Raw genomic sequence first — 27367 nt, forward strand, 5'->3', positions numbered from 1 at the left:
ATATGCAATTAAAGTGAAACAGAAAGCATTAGCCAGACATGTACCCTATATGCACATTATAAAATAGGTCTAGAATATATATATATATGCTTTTCAGATGGGCCATAAAAGCTCAACCAAACACCAAATTTAACCTGTTAGGCACAATAAAAGCTCACATATAAATAAAACACATATGTCAGATTATTCCAACAACATCCCACAGCTAAAAGCGAGCCTATAAGATGCTGTAGAATTATTAAATAGAGATATCCATTTAAAGATGGAGATTTAGTGAACGTAAACTGAATTGGGAGAAGTGGACAAAGATAATTTGTTGTTAGTTTCCTACTTAATACTGAGCTGCCAGTAACCCTTGGCAACTGCCTTGATGCTTCTTCTAGGCAGGAGAGCCTGGAAAAAGTTAAATATTTGCTTATGATAACTCAGTTTCTTCCAGTGAAGAGTATTTGTGTTTTGGTGTTGGTTTCTTTTATTGCAAATCGTCTTGAAAATTTAAAAACAAGGAAATGCAACACAGAAAAATATTCCACATTAGGATTCAGCTACACATCGTCCCATGGAGTTGTACCACTATGTAGGTGCCCCGTTACCTGGGAACGTGGAGGGGGGCGAGGGAGTCGGCACGGCGATGGGAACGCCCACGCTGCCGCTGCCGCTGTTCTCCCGGCTGCTGCTCCGACTGCTGCTGCTGGGATGGCTGCCTCCACTGCTACCACTACACACACACACACACACACACAAACACACACACACACACACACACACACACACACACACACACACACACACACACACACACACACACAGGATGATCAGTGCTGTGGATAGGGATGTCCAGCTACAGGATGGACAGAATATCTGAAATCACTGATCTCTCTTATCAAACCATTCACTTGTCCAGAGTTGTCTCCTTTGTTTTTGAAACCTAATCTCTAAAGCAAATAAAGCTGTATTTAACTTCTCCATAAAGCTTCAACGTCAACTGTTAAATGGCTCAGAACATGTCATCATACAGCTAACTGATTAGCTTGGGAGGTATCATCTCCTCTGTCATAAACTACTTACTGTTAATCAATAAACTTGTAACAATAATAATACAAACCAGGAAAAGGAACAAACATTGAAAACAGCTGGAAAGCTGTGAGCTTGTCAACACATGTCCTGAATCAAGATAAAAACGTTTGATAAGGAGAGATTTGTCAGTCTCAGATGTAGCCTCTTGAACTAATATGAAAGTTTTTCCCAAAATGTCTAAATCTTTGCTGATTAAAAACTGCTATCCTGATTTAATAATGTGATCCCAGCCAGAACAAAGCTGGTATAAACTGCAAGACATCGGCACGGTGATGGAGGCGGGATGAGAAACAGAAGCCAAGTGCCTGTAGAGAAAAAGCCGAGCGAACAGCAGCAGCAGGTTAAGGTTAATGGCAGAAAAAAAGCAATGAAAGAAGAATAAAATGCAATCTGATTGGTTTAAAGCCTGAGAATGAAAGAATGTGGTGATTGTATGAGAAGAAGAGCAGACAACTAGTTACATCTATTAAATATAAAAAGAAGACAAATAATCATTCAATCAGAGCATCAGACTGAATTCTGATTAAATTTACTTTGACTTTAAGATGTACTTTGTAAGGCTTGGTGCATTTAATTTAAGATGTGCCTCAAGCTAAGGTAGAAGAACCACTGGTGGTACCTGTGTTGCTTTTTGTGGTACTCAAAAGTACTTTTGGTATCAACCCAATACCAGATAATCACAATAATTAACTGTGATATAAAGCTAATAATTAATACCTAAAATACTGCTTTATACAGAAACTATTCAAAGGGAAGTGCAGTGGAGAACCTCAGGTCAGAAATGGAACAGCAACAATGCTCATGGCATAGAGTATTAAGTATTTTCCTTGGTATCTATTTAACATTTTGTATCGTGACATCGGGGTGATTCATTGAGGTGGTACTAGTTACAGTAAGTTTGATAACCACTGGCTTAAAGAAAACAAAAACATAACACCTCTATGTTGCTAATGAAATACAAACATGTGTCAAATATGATTTTTTGTTTTCATTTGAATAATTACGCAAAACAAACAAGGCACTTCTTTCCGTTAAAACTATGAAGGACAAAACAAAATATGTTTATTTGTCCTTCTAAAATTCCTTAAGGAAGAAAACAATCAATGAGACTGAATACAGAACTGAAGATGAATCCATGCAGACAGAGAACATTAGTTAGTTGCATGTAAGCAGACAGTCACTGTGTGACATCGATGTTCTTGTGACACTGACACTTGAACATGAAAACACTTCAAAAACTGCAAAAACAAAAGCATAGAAGCAGAAACAAAAGAAGAAACACTGGAAGCAGCTTTAGACACACCAAGAAGCCAAGGCAGAGAGTGATGAAACCAAGCTGAAAGGTAAAGCCTGCAGGAAGATGGTGACGTCATGAGCAGAGATTTTGGAAAAATCTTTTAAATGAATTATTTATATGTACCTCGAGGCCTTCTATGACATGTTTTCTGCATCGGATTCTTATCCAGATGCTACACGTGGATAAATAACTTATCTTTGCATAAAGAGTAGATAAACAGGGATACTAATAACTTTCCTAGATCTGTCCTGATATCTGTTCATCCACATGTAAGCCTCATTTGTTTCACCCATTTAAAAACATATCTTAACTACAGTGGGTGTAAAATATATATTGTGCCAAAAATGTGAATCTGAAAAATTCAAAATGTTTGCACATGCTCAGTAAAGCTGCTAACTGGTTAGATCATCTGTAACTGGGGGAACCGAGGCATAAAACATGAAAGATGCTATGAAGGATGTGTTAAAAAGGAACCATTAGTCTCAGCTGGACCATAAAGTTATCAAAAGTCTGTATTCAACACGTGTCAGTTTAGTTTGGGAATAAAATACTAACTAAAGGTGGGTCTTAATAAATGAGCATATTAGTGGGTGCCTGATTATGTTCTAAAGTAGGATCAGAGGTCCACCTTTTCAGTAATTCAATTCAAATGGTCAAACTCTTTCCATGTGGTTTGCAGGTTTTCCTGTTAGTGAAAGCAGGTGTTAAACCTGCTAGAAAGTGAAACCAGCATCTCCATAAAGCTTGTCAGCAAAGCGAAGCATTAGGTAAAGTTTCCAGGTAGACAGCTGTGCTGACCATCTACTTGATAAAACAAAGTGGAACAACACCAGCAGAGGATATGGCTCCTAGGATCATCACTGAGAGCGGAAACTTCACACAGGTCTTCAAACAACTTGAATTTTGTGCCTCTCCTCCAAACTCTGGGACCTTGATGTCCAAATGAAATGGACATTTTATTTTTTTACCACTAACCACCACCCAGTCCTTTTCTCCTTAGCCCAGGTTAGATGCTTATGACAATGTCTCTGGTTTAGGAGTGGCTTGACACAATGAATGCATCAGCAGTAGCTGATATCCTGGATATGTCTGTGAATGGTGTTTCTTGAAGCTATGACTTCAGCTGCAGTCCACACCATGCGAATCTCCCCCAAAATCTTAAATAAGCTTTCTATTACAATCTTCGCAAGGCTCCAGTTATCGTTGTTGTAATGCTTGAGCACATTTTTCTATCAGACTTTTTCCTTCCACTCAACGTTCCATTTATGTTTGGATACAGCACTCCTTGTACAGCCAGCATCTTTGGCACTGACCTCTTGTGACTTTCCCTCCTTGTGGCAGGTCTTAACGTTGTCTGGTAGACAACTGTGAAGATAGTAGTCTTCCTCATTATTGTACAATCCATGACATAACTTTTATGTGTTAAAAATTCTGTTTTAATGGTCATTTGTCATTTCCTACTTTTCCTAGAAACAGGATTTTGGGTTTTCATTAGCAGTCAGCTATATTCATCAAAATGAACAGAAACAATTGTGTGTGTCTAATGATTATAAAACAAATAAAATAAAAGATGCACTTTTTGAATTGAATTACTGAAATCATTTTACAATTTCATGATGTTCTAATTTATTAAGATACCCCAAAACATGTCACTTCTTAACATTAAAATGAATTATGTCCTAATAAAAAGCTAAACTGTAATCTCTGGCTCCCATCTAAACCTGTGAATGTGTTAAAAATCAGGAGTTTTGCATTTAAAAGCCCTTTCTGACTAGGATTAGAGCAAACGAAGGATATCTGAAACCCTGCTCTCTCAGCCACGTTTTACACTCTGACCCGACTACCTGTACGTTCGGGGTCGTTGGTTCAGGGTGGCGGTGCGGACCGGACTTGGAAGCTGTCCAGCACCTGTATTGTTTCTCGTCGGGCTGGAGGCGTAATCGTTGGGCACCACTGGGGGGCGTACCGGCTCTAGTGTCCTGTAGGGGGAGTTCTTGTGCCTGTGCATGCAAGATGTAAAGGTAAAGAAGAGTTTTATACAGGAACACAAACGTAGTGCTGGTGATCTGTCTCTCTGTGCACACTTGTCTTCACAACTCTCTGTTATTTGAAAAGTGGGCTGGAAATGCAACCAATCCTGTGAAGGAGCTACAAGGGGGCGCAACACAGCACTCTGTGAGGTCATATTTTTCACCCTTAGGAAAAATGTTCTAATAAATATTTAGCTATAATAACAACTCCTATTGTTTAATAGTCAGGGTAATAACTAAAGCAGTGTGAAAGACTTAGAAACAGGATGGGTTCTGGCTCCTTCTTGCTGTAAAAGAAACAGAGAAATCTGTTAAGGTCATGTTTAAATGTCAGGATGTATTTTTAAACAATTACTCCTGCAGCATGTAGGACATGTAGGACATAGAAGCAGAACAAAAAAACTACTTGCACGACAGTCTGGATAACAAGTTTGATGATACTTCCACAATAAAACAAAATCCCCCAAGTTAAAGCAAAAAAAATGGCAGGTAAGCATCACTATAAACTCAAAAAACAGAATTAAATCTTTCGGTATTGAAGGAAACTTTTTCAAGGCCTAATGAACGCACAGTCAGTTAAAACTCTGCACCCATGGTTGGACAAACATAAGGCCAAACAAAGGACTCATTATTAAGAGAAGTAAAGCTGGTGATGAATGGAACCTTTCTCAGACAGGATAAGAAACATCTATTTGCTACAATGTCTAAGCAGCCATGTGGGTGTCTCTATTATAGCTCTAAACTGACCAAGTTTCTTAATCCCATCTGAATAGCGTTTTCACAGGAACAGAACCGAGTCAGAATGTACAAATTGACTGAATGTTTCTCTCACTGGTTATTGCAGAAGAAGAGTGTGTATGCTGTCTGGGAGATGGTTGTTAGCAGCATGTTGCCAGCTTTCTGCTGTGTATTTGTCCCCTCTCTCCCCATGTGTGTTTGTGTGAGTACAGCATGCTTGGCTCATTGAGCGCAGCTTACTTCTGACCTACTGCTAAGCTGCTTCTGTTCGCCTTTCCTAGAAACGCAACCGCACGTTGGACCAAATGTGAAAGATGTAAAGACGTTTATGGACACTGGCCTTAAAAAGCTGCCGATTCTCTAGATTTTTATAACACGAATTACCTTTTCAAATGAAAAAAAGCAAGTAACAACAAAAGAAATCCTCATATGCTGTTGATTCAGTGAGAAACAGCCGGCTGATCAGCAGGCTACAGGAAGCTGGAAGGAGCATAGAAAAGGCAGGAGAAGCCTGCTGACTCTGGCAGCTCAGCCTACCGAGCTCCATATGCATGCAGGGCCTTAACCCTTCAGCTCTTTCACATTTTGCTGTATTACAAACACAGTCCTTAATGTATTTTATTGAAATTTTATGGGATGGACTAACACAAAGCAGTGAATAGTTGTCAAACGGAATGAAAACAGTGCAGAATATTTTACAAATCAACATCTGAACATACTGAGATATGCATTTGTGTTCAGCCTCCTCTAATCTGATATCCCTAAATGAAGTCCAGTGCAACCAACTGGCTTCAGACTTCTGTGTATCATTTAATGACTATAAATTCAGTTGTTCCGTTTTATGGCAAGCTCTGATGGATTACAGAGTACTGTTCAATCCATAATCTAAAATTGAAGACAATGGAACAACTGGAAACCTACCAAGACATGCCTGTCCATCTAAACTAGCAGCATTAATCACAGAAGCAGGCAAGAAGCCCATGGTAACTCTGGAGGAGCTGCAGAGAGGAGAATCTTTTAAAAGGACAACTACTACCTAAAAAATGACAACAAAGTCCTAGTTACAGTTTGCCACAGGTCATAAACGGGGTACAGAAGAAAACGTGTTGGCCTGTCTCTCCAGTCTGATTGTCAGTGAAAACACTAGGAAGCAAAGCAGCTAAAAGAGCGGAATAACATCAAAAAAGACAGATGGTGAGATAAATTTCAGAGGTCCATATTTAGTTTCCTGAAAACAAAAGAAACTTCATTTTTGTATTTCGGCTCCTGATTGTGGATTTTCACATCATGTTTTTTTTCCTGGTCACTACAATTCCCAAATGAAGAGTGTCCCAGCTGGTATAAAAATCACATTTGAAGTCTGGGTAATAGTCTAATGGAATATGACACTGACTGACAACCAAGATGTTGGAGGTTTGGTTGATTCTGATGAGCAGAATGAGGTATTGTCGTGGCCTTGGTCAGAAGAGCAGTCAGCTTGGAAGAGTCAAGGATTATGTCTGCTTTTCAAGTGATGGATACAGACAAAAGTGATACAGTGGATATAAAGTCAAAGTGAACAACTGTGGGACAAAAATAAAGAAAATACAATTATAATTTAGGAGAAAGGAGAGTAAAATAGAGGTAAAGAAAATGAGACAAAAAGAAGGATAAAAACATCTTGGTGACCTAGATGTTTAAGGGCAGCGAACACAACAAGCTTTCACAACAGATGACGTTATTCCTCAGAGCACTGTATTTCAGTACATGTGTGTGGGTGTGTGTGAGTGAACGTGATTTCCCTCTGTCGACTCAAATCTGTAATACCATCGTCACAGGACCCCCGTCTTTTCACAAGAGTGTGCACAAACAGCAGCCATTTTATACATGATTTGCATTAATGCAGAGCAAAGAACAACACAAGTGAAAATGACCGTCCCATTTTACATCAACCGTACGTCTTCAGAGCACAAAAACAGTCACTAAGTTTAAGAATTTACAGAAAAGTAAAGACATTAACTTGGATAAAACAAAGTAAAATCCAAAGTTATGGTAGACTTACGTACCCTAAAATTCCTTTGCCTGCCCTTGGAGGGCTGGGCGGTTTCTGAGTGGGGGGATTGGACCGGGACAGACCTCCTCCTAGTTTCATGCTCTGCTGGCCATTTACCTGTGGAAACAAATACAGTCTTTACCAAACGTACCTAGTTTGGGCACAAAAACACCAACTGGAAACCCCAATGTTCATAATGTAGCCCTGAATCAAAACATTATGACTGATCTTTTATGTTCCAAGGAGATGCTTCAAGCTGTCCAGAAGTTGACCACAACACCTCTATAGAACGTGCTGGGACACCTCCTCACTTTTTCAGATATGTTGGTTTTATAGCTTTAGCTAAGTAGACTGTCTCACAAAAGACTTCTATTTTTCACTTTTTATCACTTTATAGCCAAACACATCAATGTACTGTACTGAAATTTTACATGGTGGACTAGATAAAGAACATAATACATGGTTTTGAAAACCTTTGCAAATAATAAACTGCAAAGAGTTATTTGTGATTTGTAACAATTTTTCCTGAGTCAGAACTTTGTAGATTTCCTTTTATAGCTTAACTCTTAAAATTCACAGTTATGTGCCACTTTGTCTCAGTCTACCAAATAAAATCCCAATAAATTATACTGACATTAAAAAAAATGTTAAAAAGTTGCAGAAGTTGCATGATTTCTGAAAACCATTGTACTACAAAGAGCCAGGTGTGTGCTCTTTGAGATGATTTGATTTGGTTTGCTTGCTCTGAAGGGTTCCTTTGACTTCATGTTACTGGTTCATCACTACAATTTTCAAGCACAAATGAATGGCTTTTGAGTCTAGCTCCCATTGAGCCAATAAACAAGAAGCTTTTCACATATGAGAGAGCTACCAATGGAGGTTAAAAGGACATTAAGGATGGAAAGTATTGCAGGAGCTAGGATTGTAGTACCTCAGCATCATTATTTGTATTCCTATTGAAATAAAAACAGTCAGTAAGTTTTCTCAGAACTTTAAGCCACAATTTGTTCTGTATAGTCATTTACTGTATCCACGAAACACACATTAAGGAGTATAAAACACAACACTTCCCCTTTCCTTGCTGCTTTTAACACCCCCTACCATCACCAGTTAAGAATCATCCGAAGCATTGTGTGTAGGTGTGTTGGAGATCCTTACCTTGAACCTCATCAACCACTTAACAGCAGATGGAGCAGGAGGAGGAAGAAACAGAAGACATTTTTATCTAAAGGTTAGACAGAGTGCAGATGCATCATGCAAATAAAATCAGTCGTTAGAAACCCCAGACAGAAAATGCAAGGGATAGAGAGAGCGTCAGACAAACACAGGTGGAGATAGAGACATAGAAACAGAGGTAAGGGTTCTCTAGCTTTGTTGAAGTATGTGATGCAGCAATACTGAAGTGAGCAACTAAATAAACCATTGTGACAACAGAGCTAAATAAGTAAGACTACAGTTCAAGTGCATACTTTACATAATGAGTGACATACAATGACTTCAGTAAAACTCAGTTGTGAAAAGTGGAGGTTTTTGATACAGACAGTATGGTTCCCTGCCCAGGGCAACAATGTGGGGACAAAACGCTTTAAAAACCAGCTATTTATCAGTTGTGCACAAAACTAATTTCTATAATTATTTGCATGTCCATTAAATAATAGGGAGAGGATGCAACCTGTGTTCTACACAGTGTAAGCCCCAGGTCCACATCTTCCGTTCCTGCTCCGTTCCGTTCACGTTCGACCGACGGAGCGACTCCATTGTTATATTAATTAACGAGAACGGTTCCACATGTTTCTTGACTACTCCGAATGTCACCGTCGACGCAGATGCTCCACAATGTAAAGTTCTCCTTTAGATCCACACTGTAAATAATAAATTTATCATCACCCAGGCTGAAGTCACCGAGGTGCTTTCACCGTCAAATCACAGAACAAGTCCAGTTTTTAGTTCCATTCCGGTCCGTCTGGCTCCGGGCCGGGTCAAGTTCCATAATTTCAATCATAGCAAACAGGAAAAAGAAAGCCAACAACATCCAGGGTGTCAAAGTTTAAATGGAATAAATAGAGATCGGTAACCACATTTAAAAACATTTTTTTAATATTTACAATAAAGCTAACCGTTTTATTTAAACATTGGATACAAACTATTCTTTTTGCACCCAATAAGGAAGCAGATTTATCATTGAAACATTCAATCTGAAACGTGGTAATCCCCTCCAAACAGATTTGCATCCTGCTTGTAATTACGATGCCAAATAAACAACGGCTAAACTTAACTGCATTTGCTTTTTTTGGTCTATATTTTGGTGGTACCCAGAAAAACACATTGTCCAATTAGATATATAGATCAGTATGTTTATATTTTATCCTGAAAGGCTTAAATTACATAACTCGTAGCGCTAGCCTATGCTTTCTTCAGGCTCCAAGGAACTTGGAGCGGAGCTCGACGGGGTTACCGGGGATGTAGTAGGCGTTGCTTTTCACGGACTCATGGAGCTGGTCTGGAACGTAACGGACACGCACCGGAGCGGAGGATGTGGAATCTGGGGGTAAGGTCTACATGACTTTACATGCTGGGTAATGACATTTATGCTGGTATCTTGTGGAAGATTACTAAATTACTAAATTTAATCTGGACTGCATTTGATCACCCTCAGAATCAAAAAGTTTTAAACTAATAAAACCAGGGCATCTTTTTTAATGTACTGAGATTCTCCAATAAACAATTTGAGATTTATGAAAGCTTTATTTGTGACACTACGAAAGGCTCACCCAGGGTCCAATTCATGCAAGAAGTGCCGCTGGTTAAGAATGAAAACATCCAGGTTTTGGTTTAAACAGTTTTATAAGAAGGTATATAATACTTGATGTACATAATCAGCATCTCCCTTTTTAAATGTCTGCATTTTAGTTTGGACCACATAGTTCAGTTCAAGCATACAGTAAATATCAGGTTCTGGTTCAACTACTTTCACATTGCAGGTCTTGAAGCTCAATTCCTTTGTTTTTGCTGAAATCCCATTTTTTGTTTGAGTAGTCGTTAAAACTACGAATTAAATGCGACATCCATCAGACTTCAGTCTGAAAGGTTCACAACCCCAAAGCATCCCTCATGCACAGAAGGAGAATGTAGATGTGACACTGCAGCACACTGTTTACGGAAGTATTAATGGATGCCTCTGGATTATTAAGTTGTTGAGCAGTGGGAGCCAACTATATTATGACCACATCAGAAAAAAGAGAGTACCTCTTTTAACAATGGCCTTTTGTAGAGCAGTGACTGCTTCTGCTGTAGAGATGTCTGTGTGGATGTGTAGTCAGAGCCAGGACAGTGACTTGAATTTTGGATAAAATACAACATGACCCTTCTGACTGAGGACGCTTTGAAAACCATTGGATACGCATCTGATTTGGTACCACATATGAAAGTGACACAATTCTGATTTTTTGGAGGGGAAAAAATCTGAACTTGTCATTACTTTCATTATACAAACAAATCGTTATTATCATTAGTTCGTTTCTGCCACTTACCTTGACTCCATGCCCAGTGTCGTCCAGCACGCTGTAGTCGATGGGCTTCCTGATGTAGCGCACCGGCCTCTCCAGATTGGCTGGAGCAATAATCTTATGGGAGCGAGATGTGTTTTTGTTGGTAGTCAGGATGCCAATCTCACGCCTTGCCACCTTCTCCTTGTGGATGTCGACTGTCTGTAAGGAGGAACAAAGAGTCAATAGTTGGACGTGATGTGATCTGTATAACCACCAACATCCCAGCACAGGATCAGTGGTTTAATGTCCTCCAGGATTCAATCAATATTACTACGGAAAGCAGAATTTTGCTGTAAAGGGATACATCAACACACAACATCTATTGATAGAAGCTGGGAGATGATTGTCACATGGTGTAAAATCAGGTCATCATATGTGATTAATCAAATGTGAATTTATGTTACTGCTAAACTATAAGAATAACAACCAGTAAACAAGAAGCACAGCAGAGGCACCATGTCTGTGAAAGTGAAGCAATGGCTTTCCTATGATTTTGTTCAAATGATGCCTAAAGATGACATATTAGCTCAACATATCGCATACCTGTACATATATGTCATAATAATTGTGCTTACCACCCCTAAACAATGACAGAACCAAAGGTCCTTTTCGTTTCCATGTTTGACTCAATATTTATTTTTTTCACAGAGCGGCAGTTTGGCTTCAAATCTTTCCTTGGAATCAGTGATTCCTTCATTTCCTCACCGGCTGTTCAAAACCCAGAAGAGTCAGTGTGAGAGAGAAATTCTCACTGCTCTGTGTTCTCACACTGTGGATATTTTTGGAGAAGTTTTAATATGGATGACAACCTTCCCTGAGGACATCTGTGGACCTGCTCAGAACTTTGTGGCCGGTTGATGAACATTCCAACGAACCATCAAGGACAATGGCCTCTGTGACAGTGCTTCATGGACTTACTTGCACACACACACATGCTCAAGATAAACATATGCACCCCCTCACACCACCTTCACCGTTCCCAGCATGATGTTGTTTTGTCAACTTGTTGCTTCTTTGTGCTGAGGTTTTTTGCAATCTCAAACTGTATCCTGCTAAGGATAAAGTGTGAAATATGATTTTTTTCCTCTACTTACCTAATGTGGCCTCTTTTCTCATCTAGCAAGGGCAGCGCCTGTGAGTGGGCAGCAAAGCCTCGGTGACCCGTCCCCCCATTGTCTTGTGTCATGATGTATGTTTGGATGGGTTGTACTGGAATTCTAATTTCCCCTCGGGGATCAATAAAGTATCTTTGAATTGAATTGAATTAAACCTGGCCATGGTGCCTGCAGTCAGAAGAGGAAACACCCATGATTTCCAATAAGAACTGTAGGACACTGTACGTTAGTTATACAAGAAAATGATTTAACTGAAAACAACCATGTGCGCTCCATATGAGGTGAGAATATAGTGAATATGTAAAACAAGAAAATGCTTCTTAATAAAGAATGATTAGAGAATGGCTTATGAAGGATATTTTTATGTTTTTCGCAAAAAATAAGTAACATTTCACTATATAGCCAAACGTACTCGCTCACCTATCCAAATTGTAGAAATCAGGTGCTCCAATCACTTCCATGTTTCTAGAAACATTTGTGAAAAAATGGGTTTCTCTCAGGAGCTCAGTGAATTCCAGTATGGTGCTGCTATGGGATGCCATCTGTGCAACAAGTCCAGTCGTGAAATTTCCTGCCACCTAAATATTCCACCATCAACTGTCTGTGGTATTAGAAGAAAGTGGAAGCAATTGGGAACCACAGCAACTCTTCCATGAAGTGGTAGGCCATGTAAACCAACGGAGCAGGGGCAGCGGATGCCGACACACATAGTCGCTGACTTTCTGCAGAGTCAATCACTACAGACCTCCAGAATTCATGTGGCCTTTCGATTAGCTCAAGAAGAGTGTGTAGAGAGCTTCATGGAATGGGTTCTATGACCTAGCAGCTGCATGCAAGCCATACATCACCAAGTGCAATGCAAAGCATTGGATGCGGTGGTGTAAAGTACACCACCACTGGACTCTACAGCATTGGCAGCGCATTCTCTGGAGTGATGATTCACACTTCTCCATCTGGCAATCTGATGGACGAATCTGGGTTTGGCGGTTGCCAGGAGAACGGTACTTGTTTGACTGCATTGTGCCAGGTGTAAAGTTTGGTGGAGGGGGGATTATGCTGTGGGGTTGGCCACCTAAGTGAAGTTGCCCCCCCATCTTCTTCAAAACAAACAAAATTGGTGTCCAACATTTGTGCTGGTTTGTGAAGCCAAACGTTTCATTTGTGATCCACGGAAACTTTAATATCATGGTGTGAAACACAGCACGTGTCTTCCAAAGATTATCACCTGCCACTTTTGGTCGGCTTTAAACGGTCCAGAGTTTTTTTCCCCTGTTGGTCCTTTTGTGCAGGTGTGAATGCACTGAAGCGAACCATGGTCTGGACCAAACAACCAGACCGAGACCCACTTTTTTAGGTGGTTGCTTCCAAACGGACTCTGGTGCGGTTCGCTTATGGTCTGAATACAAACCTGCCCCGATCTGAAACAACTACAGAAAACGTCTCTTTGGACTTAACGAGCCACCGTAGCCAGTGGCAAAGGTGTACGTTGTACTGCAATCATACCTGATAAGCTGTATGTTGCTTAGCAATGCTACTGGCCATTTGTGGGATAGGGCACATGCATTCTCTGACGCCGTTCCAAAATTATAAATAGAACTTAGCAAAATCTGTGTTGAATGACCTGCTCTTGACTCTCACAATAATACTGCAGCTGTAATAACGGCACAAATATGCAGAACAGAGTTGCTGCACGCAGCGTGTCTACAGTTATTTGTGCTGTCTTTGCTGTCCCGCCCCCCTTATTTCTGTCCAATGGGAGCAATGATCGTCACCCACGTGGCTTTGTTTACAAGTAATAGTTCACTCGCAAAAAGTACAATGTGAAAGCAAACTGCAACAAACAAAAAAAATAAAGTCTGCTTTTGGTCCGGACCAAACAAGCGGACCAAAGGACTTTCCTGGTGTTAATACATCGTAAACTGACCCTTTTGATACGGTCCTTACAGAGGAAAATAATTACACCAGACACAAAGATCACTGTGGGCTCAGTTTGTCCGACCCAAATGCTGACATGCATTTGGATGATAAATACTGATAGTTATAAGTTTACCCCTAAACTGATTTAATGACAGCCACAAGGCATTTCATAAATCTGCTCTTCTCGCATCACCTTCAGACAGTTCAAACACAAACACAAAGACTGTGTTATAATATGATCAAAAATATCTGTTTTCTACAGGGAGTCATTTGGGCCTACTTTCATGAATGCCAAATCTGAGAAGATGAAACACAAGTCTCCATTGTGTTACTCAGCTGTAATATGTGAGCACCCAGTATAGTCATAGGTGTTCAGCATCACCAGTGATCCAGTGAGTTACACTGCTGTACTCCTACATAATAGCAGCTCAGTCAAGTGTATCCATGTTAGACAAACACAGTCAGCTTCCATAAGAGAATGAACTCACTAAAGAGTGCTTAAAGGGATAAAGTTGTACTTTCAGTGGTATAGAGGGTCATGCTCTCCCTCAGACCTCTGAATGATCCGAACACTCTCTATGCTGTTATAATGAGATGCTTCTCTCTGCTGTGTTGGCCCAAGCTGAGGTTGCACATTATAATCACCATTTTCTGTTCAGAAAGACAGTCACATCTGTTATGTAGGCGAACTCTTCGCACAGAGAAACTTTCTTCCCATACAGAAACACCAAGATACTCACATAAGGAAAACTTTTGTTTTCTATTAGATGCCTGAGACAAAAAGAATTTATTGAGAATTTATTAAGAATTAAAAAATGTACTCGTACTCGTCGTCTTCCGCTTTATCCGGGACCAAGTCGCGGGGGCAGCAGACTCAGCAGAGACGCCCAGACGTCCCTCTCCCCAGACACCTCCCCCAGCTCCTCCGGGGGGAGCCAAAGGCGTTCCCAGGCCAGCCGAGAGACAGAGTCCCTCCAGTGTGTCCTTGGCCGTCCCCTGGGCCTACTCCCGGTGGGATGTGCCTGGAATACCTCCCGAGGAAGGCGTCCAAGAGGCATCCGGTATACAGGTCCTTCTCAAAATATTAGCATATTGTGATAAAGTTCATTATTTTCCATAATGTCATGATGAAAATTTAACATTCATATATTTTAGATTCACACTAACTGAAATACTAACTGAAATATTACACTAACACTAACTGAAATATTTCAGGTCTTTTATTGTCTTAATATGGATGATTTTGGCATACAGCTCATGAAAACCCCAAATTCCTATCTCACAAAATTAGCATATCATTAAAAGGGTCTCTAAACAAGCTATGAACCTAATCATCTGAATCAACGAGTTAACTCTAAACACCTGCAAAAGATTCCTGAGGCCTTTAAAACTCCCAGCCTGGTTCATCACTCAAAACCCCAATCATGGGTAAGACTGCCGACCTGACTGCTGTCCAGAAGGCCACTATTGACACCCTCAAGCAAGAGGGTAAGACACAGAAAGACATTTCTGAACGAATAGGCTGTTCCCAGAGTGCTGTATCAAGGCACCTCAGTGGGAAGTCTGTGGGAAGGAAAAAGTGTGGCAGAAAACGCTGCACAACGAGAAGAGGTGTCCGGACCCTGAGGAAGATTGTGGAGAAGGGCCGATTCCAGACCTTGGGGGACCTGCGGAAGCAGTGGACTGAGTCTGGAGTAGAAACATCCAGAGCCACCGTGCACAGGCGTGTGCAGGAAATGGGCTACAGGTGCCGCATTCCCCAGGTCAAGCCACTTTTGAACCAGAAACAGCAGCAGAAGTGCCTGACCTGGGCTACAGAGAAGCAGCACTGGACTGTTGTGGTCCAAAGTACTTTTTTCGGATGAAAGCAAATTCTGCATGTCATTCGGAAATCAAGGTGCCAGAGTCTGGAGGAAGACTGGGGAGAAGGAAATGCCAAAATGCCAGAAGTCCAGTGTCAAGTACCCACAGTCAGTGATGGTCTGGGGTGCCGTGTCAGCTGCTGGTGTTGGTCCACTGTGTTTTATCAAGGGCAGGGTCAATGCAGCTAGCTATCAGGAGATTTTGGAGCACTTCATGCTTCCATCTGCTGAAAAGCTTTATGGAGATGAAGATTTAATTTTTCAGTACAACCTGGCACCTGCTCACAGTGCCAAAACCACTGGTAAATGGTTTACTGACCATGGTATCACTGTGCTCAATTGGCCTGCCAACTCTCCTGACCTGAACCCCATAGAGAATCTGTGGGATATTGTGAAGAGAACGTTGAGAGACTCAAGACCCAACACTCTGGATGAGCTAAAGGCCACTATCGAAGCATCCTGGGCCTCCATAAGACCTCAGCAGTGCCACAGGCTGATTGCCTCCATGCCACGCCGCATTGAAACAGTCATTTCTGCAAAAGGATTCCCGACCAAGTATTGAGTGCATAACTGTACATGATTATTTGAAGGTTGACGTTTTTTGTATTAAAAACACTTTTCTTTTATTGGTCGGATGAAATATGCTAATTTTGTGAGATAGGAATTTTGGGTTTTCATGAGCTGTATGCCACAATCATCCGTATTAAGACAATAAAAGACCTGAAATATTTCAGTTAGTGTGCAATGAATCTAAAATATATGAATGTTAAATTTTCATCATGACATTATGCAAAATAATGAACTTTATCACAATATGCTAATATTTTGAGAAGGACCTGTAAATGCCCGAGCCACCTCAACTGGCTCCTCTCGATGTGGAGGAGCAACGGCTCCACTCCGAGCCCCTCCCGGATGGCCGAGCTCCTCACCCTATCTCTAAGGGAGTGCCCGGCGACCCTACGGAGGAAGCTCATTTCAGCCGCTTGTATCTGGGATCTCGTTCTTTTGGTCATGACCCAAAGTTCATGGCCATAGGCTAGGGTAGGAATATAGACCAACCGGTAAATCGAGAGCTTTGCTTTTCGGCTCAGCTCTCTCTTCACCACAACGAACCGGCACAGCGCCCCCATTACTGTGGCAGCCGCACCGATCCGTCTGTCGATCTCCCGCTCCATTCTTCACTCAATTGTGAACAAGACCCCGAGATACTTAAACTCCTCCCCTTGAGGCAGTAACTCCCCACCAACCTGAAGAGGACAAGCCACCCTTCTCCGGTCGAGAACCATGGCCTCGGACTTGGAGGAGATGATTTTCATCCCTGCCGCTTCACACTCGGCTGCGAACCGCCCCAGTGCATGCTGTAGGCCTTGGCTAGAGGGGGCCAGCAGGACCACATCATCTGCAAAAAGAAGAGATGAAATCCTCTGGTCCCCAAACCAGACCCGCTCCGGCCCTGGGCTGCGCCTAGAAATCCTGTCCATAAAAGTTCTGAACAGGACCGGTGACAAAGGACAGCCCTGCCGGAGTCCAACATGCACCGGGAACAGGTCCGACTTAGTGCCGGCAATGCGAACCAAACTCCTGCTCTGCTTATACAGAGACCGGATGGCCTGTAGTAAAGGGCCCCCGATTCCATACTCCTGGAGCACCCCCCATAGGGCATCACGAGGGACACAGTCGAATGTTTTCTCCAGGTCCACAAAACACATGTGGACCGGTTGGGCAAACTCCCAAGAATCCTCGAGTACCCTGTAGAGGGTATAGAGCTGGTCCAGTGTTCCACGGCCGGGACGAAAACCACACTGCTCCTCCTGAAGCCGGGGTTCGACTATCGGCGTAGGCCTTACCAGGGAGGCTGAGGAGTGTGATCCCCCTGTAGTTGGAACACACCCTCCGGTCACCCTTCTTATGAAGGGGGACCACCACCCCAGTCTGCCAATCCAAAGGCACTATCCCCGTCCGCCACGCAATGTTGAAGAGGCATATCAACCATGACAGCCCCACAACATCCAAAGACTTGAGGTACTCAGGGCGGACCTCTTCCAACCCCGAAGCCTTGCCACCGTGGAGCTTTTTAACCACTGTGATGGAAATTCTTGCAGTAAGCATTTCACAGTGTATAACCTTTTTAACTCCTCAGAACATCTGTGTTAGAGGAAGAAGCTGTAAAAGCCATTATCAGAAGTTTGATGGTTCAGACCCATCTTTAGGACAATGTCAGGAAGGGCAGTTAGGTCTGTTCCTAGATAACCTTGTCACTTTTGAACTTAAGAAGGGTTTGGGTCATAAAACACAGACTCTTTGCAGTTGAGATAACACTGTCATGTTCTGGTATAAATACTGTGTGTAAATGTTGATCGGGGCTCTGTTCAACTGACTTGCTCGGTGACAGAGTCATTCAAAAGCTGAATGCCTTTGAATAAAACTTATAAAGACAAAGTCCGGATTTTCTCTTGTTATGAGTCAACTTCTACCCACTTTGATAAGAAAATTCCACAACACCACCTTGGTGACTTCAGCCTGGGTGATGAAAGAGTCCAACCCCAAGTCCCCAGCCTCTGTTTCCACCAGGGAATGCGTGATGGCAGGATTGAGGAGATCCTCGAAGTACTCCTTCCACCGGCCGATAATGTCCCCAGTCGAGGTCAGCAGCTCCCCACCCCCACTGTAAACAGTGTTGGCGAAGCACTGCTTCCCTCTCCTGAGGCGCCGGACGGTTTGCCAGAATCGCTTCGGGGCCAACCGGTAGTCGTCCCTAGAGCCAGCCTAAGCATCCGGGGATTGGGCCGCTGAGGTCTCCAACTTCGTCCGCCGCCCAATCCTCTTTGTACCGGTCCCTCACGATTCCCCCTGCAGGTGGTGGGCCCACTGGGGTATGGTCTCGCGTCTCTCGTTCGGGCTTGGCCCGGCCGGGTCCCGCGAGGAGCAACCCGGCCACCAGGCGCTCTCCGACGAGTCCTGACCCCAGGCCTGGCTCCAGGGTGGGACCCCGGGAATTACTTACTTACTCAAATTATTCTCATTTCATCTCGAGAGGGTTTGCAAAATTTCCCGGAGCTGGTCCAGTGTCCCACAGCCGGGACGAAAACCACACTGCTCCTCCTGAAGCCGGGGTTCGACTATTGGCCGGACTCTCCTCTCCAATACCCTGGCGTAGGCCTTACCAGTGAGGCTGAGGAGTGTGATCCCCCTGTATTTGGAACACACCCTCCGGTCACCCTTCTTATGAAGGGGGACCACCACCCCAGTCTGCCAATCCAAAGGCACTGTCCCCGTCCGCCACGCAATGTTGAAGAGGCATGTCAACCATGACAGCCCCACAACATCCAAAGACTTGAGGTACTCAGGGCGGATCTCATCCAACCCCGAAGCCCTGCCACCGCGGAGCTTTTTAAGCACCTCGGTGACTTCAGCGTGGGTGATGAAAGAGTCCAACCCCGAGTCCCCAGCCTCTGTTTCCACCAGGGAATGCGTGATGGCAGGATTGAGGAGATCCTCGAAGTACTCCTTCCTCCGCCCGATAATATTCCCAGTCGAGGTCAGCAGCTCCCCACCCCCACTATAAACAGTGTTGGCGAGGCACTGCTTCCCCCTCCTGAGGTGCCAGACGGTTTGCCAGAATTGCTTCGGGGCCAACCGGTAGTCCTTCTCCATGGCCTCACCGAACTCCTCCCAAGTCCGAGTTTTTGCCTCTGTCACCGCCCGGGCCACGGCACGCTTGGCCCTATGGTACCCGTCAGCCGCCTCAGGAATCCCACAAGCCAACCACAGCCGATAGGACTCCTTCTTCAGCTTGACAGCGTCCCTTACTGCCGGTGTCCACCACCGGGTTCGGGGATTGCGCCGCAACAGGCACCGCAGACCTTACGGCCGCAGTTACGGGTGGCAGCATCGACAATAGATGCGGAGAACATGGTCCACCCGGACTCTATGTCTCCAACATCCCTCGGAATCTGGTCAAAGCTCTCCCGGAGGTGAGAGTTGAATACATCCCTGGACAAGGGGTCTGCCAGACGTTCCCAGCAGACCCTCACTATGCGCTTGGGCCTGCCAAGTCTGTCCGGCTTTCTCCTCCCCCAGCGGATCCAACTCACCACCAGGTGGTGATCAGTGGACAGCTCAACCCCTCTCTTCACCTGAGTGTCCAAAACATGCGGCCGAAGGTCTGATGATACGACAACAAAGTCGATCATTGACCTCCTGCCTAAGGTGTCCTGGAGCCAAGTGCACTGATGGACACCCTTATGTTTGAACATGGTGTTCGTTATGGACAATCCCTGACTAGCAAAGAAGTCCAATAACAAAACACCGCTCGGATTCAAATCGGGGAGGCCATTCCTCCCGATCACGCCTCTCCAGGTGTCACTGTCGTTTCCCACATGGGCGTTGAAGTCCCCCAGCAGAATAATGGAGTCCCCGGGAGGGTCACTTTCCAGCACCCCCGACTGGGACGCCAAGAAGGCCGGGAACTCCGCACTACCACTCGGCCCGTAGGCTGAAATGATAGTCAGAGACCTCTCCCCAACCCGAAGGCGCAGGGATGCGACCCTCTCATCCACTGGGGTAAACCCCAACACTAGACGGCTGAGCTAGGGGGCGACAAACAAACCCACACCTCAGCCCGCCGCCTCTCCCCCTGGGCCACTCCAGAGTAGAAGAGAGTCCAGCTTCTCTTGAGGAGATGGGTTCCAGAGCCCAGGCTGTGCGTGGAGGCGAGCGCGACTATTTGATATCTCTTGACCTCCTGCACAAGCTCAGGCTCCTTCCCCCCCAGCGAGGTGACATTCCACGTCCCTAGAGCCAGCCTAAGCATCCGGGTATCGGGCAGCTGAGGTCTCCACCTTCGTCCGCCACCCAATCCTCTTTGCACTGGTCCCTCACGGTTCCCCCTGCAGGTGGTGGGTCCACTGGGGGATGGTCTCGCGTCTCTCGTTCGGGCTTGGCCCGGTAGGGTCCCGTGAGGAGCAACCCAGCCACCAGGCGCTCTCCGACGAGTCCCGACCCCAGGCCTGGCTCCAGGGTGGGACCCCGGCTCCGCCGTACCGGGCGACGTCACGTGCCTCGATTTCGTAGTCGTCATGAGGGGTTCTTTAAAAATGTAATATATTCAAACGATGAGAAAAGGATATTTGTTTTCTTTTTGAAATTAATTAACATGCCAAAGAACTGCCCTCTGTGGTGGTGTAACGGGCTCAGTCTGTGCCTTTGATACGAGGGATCCGGGCTAGAATCCCGTTTGCGACAGGAAGAACATCCGGCTTAAAACGTCTGTCAAGTCTGTATGAAGGATGACATGACTTGCTGTGGCAGCCCCTGAATAAGGAAGCAGCTGAAAAAGACTTCCTAATAACAGGCCAAAGCATTAAGACCAGCTTTCTCCTATGTTCTTGTCCCTTTTCTTACAATCCAAAGCGGCTTCAGCCACTGGTAGTCCATGCTAATTAGAACAATACTTTGCCGTTTGGAGGATTTTGAAAGAAGAGATTTTCCATTTGTTTGGAAATGAAAAGCAGGACATTAGCAAAATGATACAATTCCTCATTTCCAAAGACAGCTCTCTAAAAGAATTCCAGCTGTAGCACAATGCTCTGCAAATGTTTAGGCTTGTTTAGATATTTTAATTACTGTAGTTATTTTGTGGTTTAGTGGTTGTTTCCAATTTGAAAGTCTCAGTTTAAATCTTTTCTGTGCATCGTTCAACTGACCAGATTGTACCCGTGTGTGTTTAGAATTTCATCTGCACAACATGGCACCCCAGTAGGTGGTATGTCGAATTTGGAACTTCTAAAAATGGCTCAAATATTAGAGCTGTTGCTAATATAAGAACAGTTCTTTTAATAAAAACAACAAGATGTCTCAACACAGTACGGTCTGCTTTAACACATTGTATAAAAATGTCCAAATCCAAATCACGCTTATCACATTTATGTGTAAAGAAAGAAAACATGTTTCTGCACTCTAGCCTCTTTTTGATGCAGGACACTGTAAATTGTTCTTTCGATCATTAAGTGCAAAGTTCAGAAATAGATTCAGGGCTGCTGCACACGGTAGCACACAACAATGCCCTGAGAATGGGTAACATAAATGAACCTGCATGCATGCATACATGATTATTGTATGCTTACACTCAGCAGTCTTTTCCCTCTGGATAACAGAACCATGTATGAGGTTATTCACCATGAAAACCTATGCCTACATGCACTCAAGAAATCATTGTTTTCATAAATGTCACAACATCTTTAGGCCTGGTTTTAAAAAAGAACATTTTCTGTTTTATAAGGTTCTGGCAAATAGTTGGGAAAACTTAGAACCTGTTGAATACAATACAGAGCCTCGCAAAAATAGTCATGTAACTTGAACGCTTTCACATTTTCACACATTACAACCATGAACCTCATTGTACTTAAATGGGACTTTATGTTACACAATAACATGTGTAAAGTGAGAGGAAAATGACACAAGGTCCTTAACATTTTTACAAAGACCTGAAAACTGTGGTGAGCTTTTGTTTTCCGCCTCCCAGAGTCAATACTTTATAGTGCTGGAAGGTGACGCCTCATACCATTCTTTAAAGTTGCAGTAGGTAACTTTTGTAAAAATTTATTTTTTAACATATTGGTTAAAACTGTCACCATGTCCTGACAGTAGAATAAGAAACAGATAATCAGTAAAAAAAATCAAGCTCCTCTGGCTCCTCCTAGTGGTCCTACTGCTGTTGCAGAAACTGTCCCCGTCAAAAACAACCAATCAGAGCCAGGAGGAATGTCTTAGCAGTGTCAATCACGCTTGTGTTCACTCTGCTCACACCACTCCCCCACACAATATGTACCATCATTCAAGCTCAAGACTGCCGGTGTGCTGCAGCTGTGCTAATGATGCTGTGGAGACAGTTTGTAGTCAAAGTATGGGCAGACCATAGTCAATGTAAAGCATATCGTTGATGTTTTGTCTGTACCAGTGAATGTGCCATAGTTGTTTATCCGTTATCATTGGTGTCCCTGCTTACTAGCTAGTCATGTAACATTCATGTAGCCCAAAAAGTAACATTTTGCTCTAATCTGACCAGAGCACTTCCTTCCCTTATTACTCTGTCCCCTACATGGGTTGTGGCAATTTTAAATAGGACTTTTGTGGTTCTCTTTCAACAATGGTTTACTTCTAGGGCTGAAACAATTAATTGGATTAATCGAGATTAACCGATTATTGAAATAATCATCAGCTAATTTAGTAATGAAATAATCGTTAACTGCAGTATACAGACTATAAAACATGCCATTTGCTGAAAGAACAACCCAGTCAGAGCAGTAAATTAGACCACAATTGTCCAAATAAAATATAAATTTTGCATTTAAGATGAAAAACCTTCTATATCTTTAAATATGCTATATCCAGAACTCCTTAAGTGGCCTAGCTTTAGCTTCAACTGGTTCAGATTCTGTAAAAAATCTCCTATTAAGTTCCTTTTGTTATCTGATTATTAATCAATTAATTGAAAAAATTGTCGACAGATTAATCGATTAGCAAAATAATCAGTAGTTCCAGCCCTACTTTTTTCTCACCACTCCTACATTTAAGGCCAGAACATATTCTCCCACTTTAGGTGGGCTTGATAAAGTTCCACCAGAGCTACCATGGGCCTCTGGACCCCTTGGGTACTTCCCTGATTAATGTCTCCCTTGCTGATGTTGAAAGCTTGCACTCACATAACAGCTGTTTTTACACTGAGGTTACGTTACACATAGGAGGACTCTTTTTACTAATTAGGTGACTTCTGAAGGCAACTAATTGCACACAATTTTCTTTACAGATATCCAAGGACCTAGGGCTAAATACAAATTCACATAATAATAAAATGTTTTTATTTTGAAAATGATCTGCTCCTCTTTACAATTATCTCCTGCTTTCTGTAGGTCTGTTATATAAAATCCTATTAACATACATATATTTATTATCCCCTTCTCCATTGAAGTGAGAACATTTAGGGTCATCAGACCTGTGAGATATGATTGACAGAGCTTTCCATGCGGCGGAGTTGTGAGGCCTGGATGTCGAGCATCTGCAGCACATTGTTGGCCAGGGTGTTGATAAGGTAGGCGACACTGGCCAGAGACTGAGTGGTGTAGCTCTTCGTCTCCTCCAGCGCTCGTTCTTTGTCTGCAGACTGTGGGCAGAGGGGACAGGAGACAAATTTGGGATAGGAGTCAGGCAAGGTGAACAACTTAAAAAAACAACAATGGATCTAAATAGACATAGCAGAATGATGGGCTTTCAGAAATATAAAGGCTGATTATTTTTATCAATTTACAAAATGCAAATGAGCGAACCCAAACATACAGCCAAAGTCATTAAGAACTACAGGGGATGGACAATGAAACTGAAACACCTGGTGTTAGACCACAATAATTTATTAGTATGGTGTAGGGCCTCCTTTCGCGGCCAATACAGCGTCAATTCATCTTGGGAATGACATATACAAGTCCTGCACAGTGGTCAGAGGGATTTTAAGCCATTCTTCTTGCAGGATAGTGGCCAGGTCACTACTTGATACTGGTGGAGGAAAACGTTTCCTGACTCGCTCCTCCAAAACACCCCAAAGTGGCTCAATAATATTTAGATCTGGTGACTGTGCAGGCCATGGGAGATGTTCAACTTCACTTTATGTTCATCAAACCAATCTTTCACCAGTCTTCCTGTGTGTATTGGTGCAATGTCATCCTGATACACGGCACCGCCTTCAGGATACAATGTTTGAACCATTGGATGCACATGGTCCTCAAGAATGGTTCGGTAGTCCTTGGCAGTGACGCGCCCATCTAGCACAAGTATTGGGCCAAGGGAATGCCATGATATGGCAGCCCAAACCATCACTGATCCACCCCCATGCTTCACTGGGCATGCAATAGTCTGGGTGGTACGCTTCTTTGGGGCTTCTCCACACCGTAACTCTCCCGGATGTGGGGAAAATAGTAAAGGTGGACTCATCAGAGAACAATACATCTTTCACATTGTCCACAGCCCAAGATTTGCGCTCCTTGCACCATTGAAACCGATGTTTGGCATTGGCATGAGTGATCAAAGGCTTGGCTATAGCAACCCAGCTGTGTATATTGACCCTGTGGAGCTCCCGACGGACAGTTCTGGTGGAAACAGGAGAGTTGAGGTGCACATTTAATTCTGCCGTGATTTGGGCAGCCATGGTTTTATGTTTTTTGGATACAATCCGGGTTAGCACCCGAACATCCCTTTCAGACAGCTTCCTCTTGCGTCACAGTTAATCCACCTTCTTGGTGGTATGCTGACATTACCCTGGATACCGTGGCTCTTGATACATCACAAAGACTTGCTGTCTTGGTCACAGATGCGCCAGCAAGAGGTGCACCAACAATTTGTCCCCTTTTGAACTCTGGTATGTCACCCATAATGTTGTGTGCATTTCAATATTTTGAGCAAAACTGTGCTCTTACCCTGCCAATTGAACCTTCACACTCTGCTCTTACTGGTGCAATGTGCAATCAATGAAGACTGGCTACCAGGCTGGTCCAATTTAGCCATGAAACCTCCCACATTAAAATGACATGTGTTTCAGTTTCATTGTCCAACCCCTGTATCTTCAGCGTAAAGAAGAACAAGCATTACTGGAAGTCATGGTATGGCCACCACAGAGTCCTGATCTCAACATTATGGAGTGTGTCTGGGATTACATGAAGAGAGAGAAAGATGTGAGGGTTAGGGTTAGATTCACAGAAGATCTGTGGCTAGTTCTACAAGATGTTTGGAAAATCCTACCAGCCACGTTCCTTCAAAAACTGTTCAAGTGTACCTAGAATTGATGCTGTGGTCACACCAAATATTGATTTGATATAGATTTCTCTTTTGTTCATTCACTGCATTTTGTTGATTGATAAAAATAAACTTTCATTTTTGAAAACATCCTGCCTAAAAACCTTTGCACAGTACTATATATATATAATTTTAAATATATATAGATATATGTATCTCTATATATATATATATATATATAGATATATATATGTATACAGGGGTTGGACTATGAAACTGAAACACCTGGTTTTAGATCACAATAATTTATTAGTATGGTGTAGGGCCTCCTTTTGCGGCCAATACAGCGTCAATTTGTCTTGGGAATGACATATACAGGTCCTTCTCAAAAAATTAGCATATTGTGATGAAGTTCATTATTTTCCATAATGTAATGATGAAAATGTAACATTCATATATTTTAGATTCATTGCACACTAACTGAAATATTTCAGGTCTTTTATTGTCTTAATACGGATGATTTTGGCATACAGCTCATGAAAACCCAAAATTCCTATCTCACAAAATTAGCATATCATTAAAAGGGTCTCTAAACGAACTATGAACCTAATCATCTGAATCAACGAGTTAACTCTAAACACCTACAAAAGATTCCTGAGGCCTTTAAAACTCCCAGCCTGGTTCATCACTCAAAACCCCAATCATGGGTAAGACTGCCGACCTGACTGCTGTCCAGAAGGCCACTATTGACACCCTCAAGCAAGAGGGTAAGACACAGAAAGACATTTCTGAACGAATAGGCTGTTCCCAGAGTGCTGTATCAAGGCACCTCAGTGGGAAGTCTATGGGAAGGAAAAGTGTGGCAGAAAACGCTGCACAACGAGAAGAGGTGACCGCACCCTGAGGAAGATTGTGGAGAAGGGCCGATTCCAGACCTTGGGGGACCTGCGGAAGCAGTGGACTGAGTCTGGAGTAGAAACATCCAGAGCCACCGTGCACAGGCGTGTGCAGGAAATGGGCTACAGGTGCCGCATTCCCCAGGTCAAGCCACTTTTGAACCAGAAACAGCGGCAGAAGCGCCTGACCTGGGCTACAGAGAAGCAGCACTGGACTGTTGCTCAGTGGTCCAAAGTACTTTTTTCGGATGAAAGCAAATTCTGCATGTCATTCGGAAATCAAGGTGCCAGAGTCTGGAGGAAGACTGGGGAGAAGGAAATGCCAAAATGCCAGACGTCCAGTGTCAAGTACCCACAGTCAGTGATGGTCTGGGGTGCCGTGTCAGCTGCTGGTGTTGGTCCACTGTGTTTTATCAAGGGCAGGGTCAATGCAGCTAGCTATCAGGAGATTTTGGAGCACTTCATGCTTCCATCTGCTGAAAAGCTTTATGGAGATGAAGATTTCATTTTTCAGCACGACCTGGCACCAGCTCACAGTGCCAAAACCACTGGTAAATGGTTTACTGACCATGGTATCACTGTGCTCAATTGGCCTGCCAACTCTCCTGACCTGAACCCCATAGAGAATCTGTGGGATATTGTGAAGAGAACGTTGAGAGACTCAAGACCCAACACTCTGGATGAGCTAAAGGCCGCTATCGAAGCATCCGGGGCCTCCATAAGACCTCAGCAGTGCCACAGGCTGATTGCCTCCATGCCACGCCGCATTGAAGCAGTCACTTCTGCAAAAGGATTCCCGACCAAGTATTGAGTGCATAACTGTACATGATTATTTGAAGGTTGACGTTTTTTGTATTAAAAACACTTTTCTTTTATTGGTCGGATGAAATATGCTAATTTTGTGAGATAGGAATTTTGGGTTTTCATGAGCTGTATGCCAAAATCATCCGTATTAAGACAATAAAAGACCTGAAATATTTCAGTTAGTGTGCAATGAATCTAAAATATATGAATATTAAATTTTCATCATTACATTATAGAAAATAATGAACTTTATCACAATATGCTAATATTT

General features: G+C 43.2%; 1 protein-coding gene across 1 annotated transcript in view; it reads right to left on the reverse strand.

The window, feature by feature from the left end:
- LOC124871215 (abl interactor 2-like) overlaps positions 1-27367 on the reverse strand; it is a 59766-nt gene that overhangs the window by 6523 nt on the left and 25876 nt on the right. Inside the window, exons 2-7 of the mRNA XM_047370335.1 lie at positions 23610-23777; positions 10705-10881; positions 8333-8350; positions 7188-7291; positions 4219-4374; positions 594-718 (exon numbers count right to left, since the gene is read on the reverse strand). Coding sequence (XP_047226291.1) covers positions 594-718; positions 4219-4374; positions 7188-7291; positions 8333-8350; positions 10705-10881; positions 23610-23777 — 748 coding nt within the window. The remainder of the gene's footprint in view (positions 1-593; positions 719-4218; positions 4375-7187; positions 7292-8332; positions 8351-10704; positions 10882-23609; positions 23778-27367) is intronic.

This window comes from Girardinichthys multiradiatus, chromosome 7 (genome assembly GCF_021462225.1).
Source record: "Girardinichthys multiradiatus isolate DD_20200921_A chromosome 7, DD_fGirMul_XY1, whole genome shotgun sequence".
In the NCBI taxonomy this organism is placed as follows: domain Eukaryota; kingdom Metazoa; phylum Chordata; class Actinopteri; order Cyprinodontiformes; family Goodeidae; genus Girardinichthys; species Girardinichthys multiradiatus.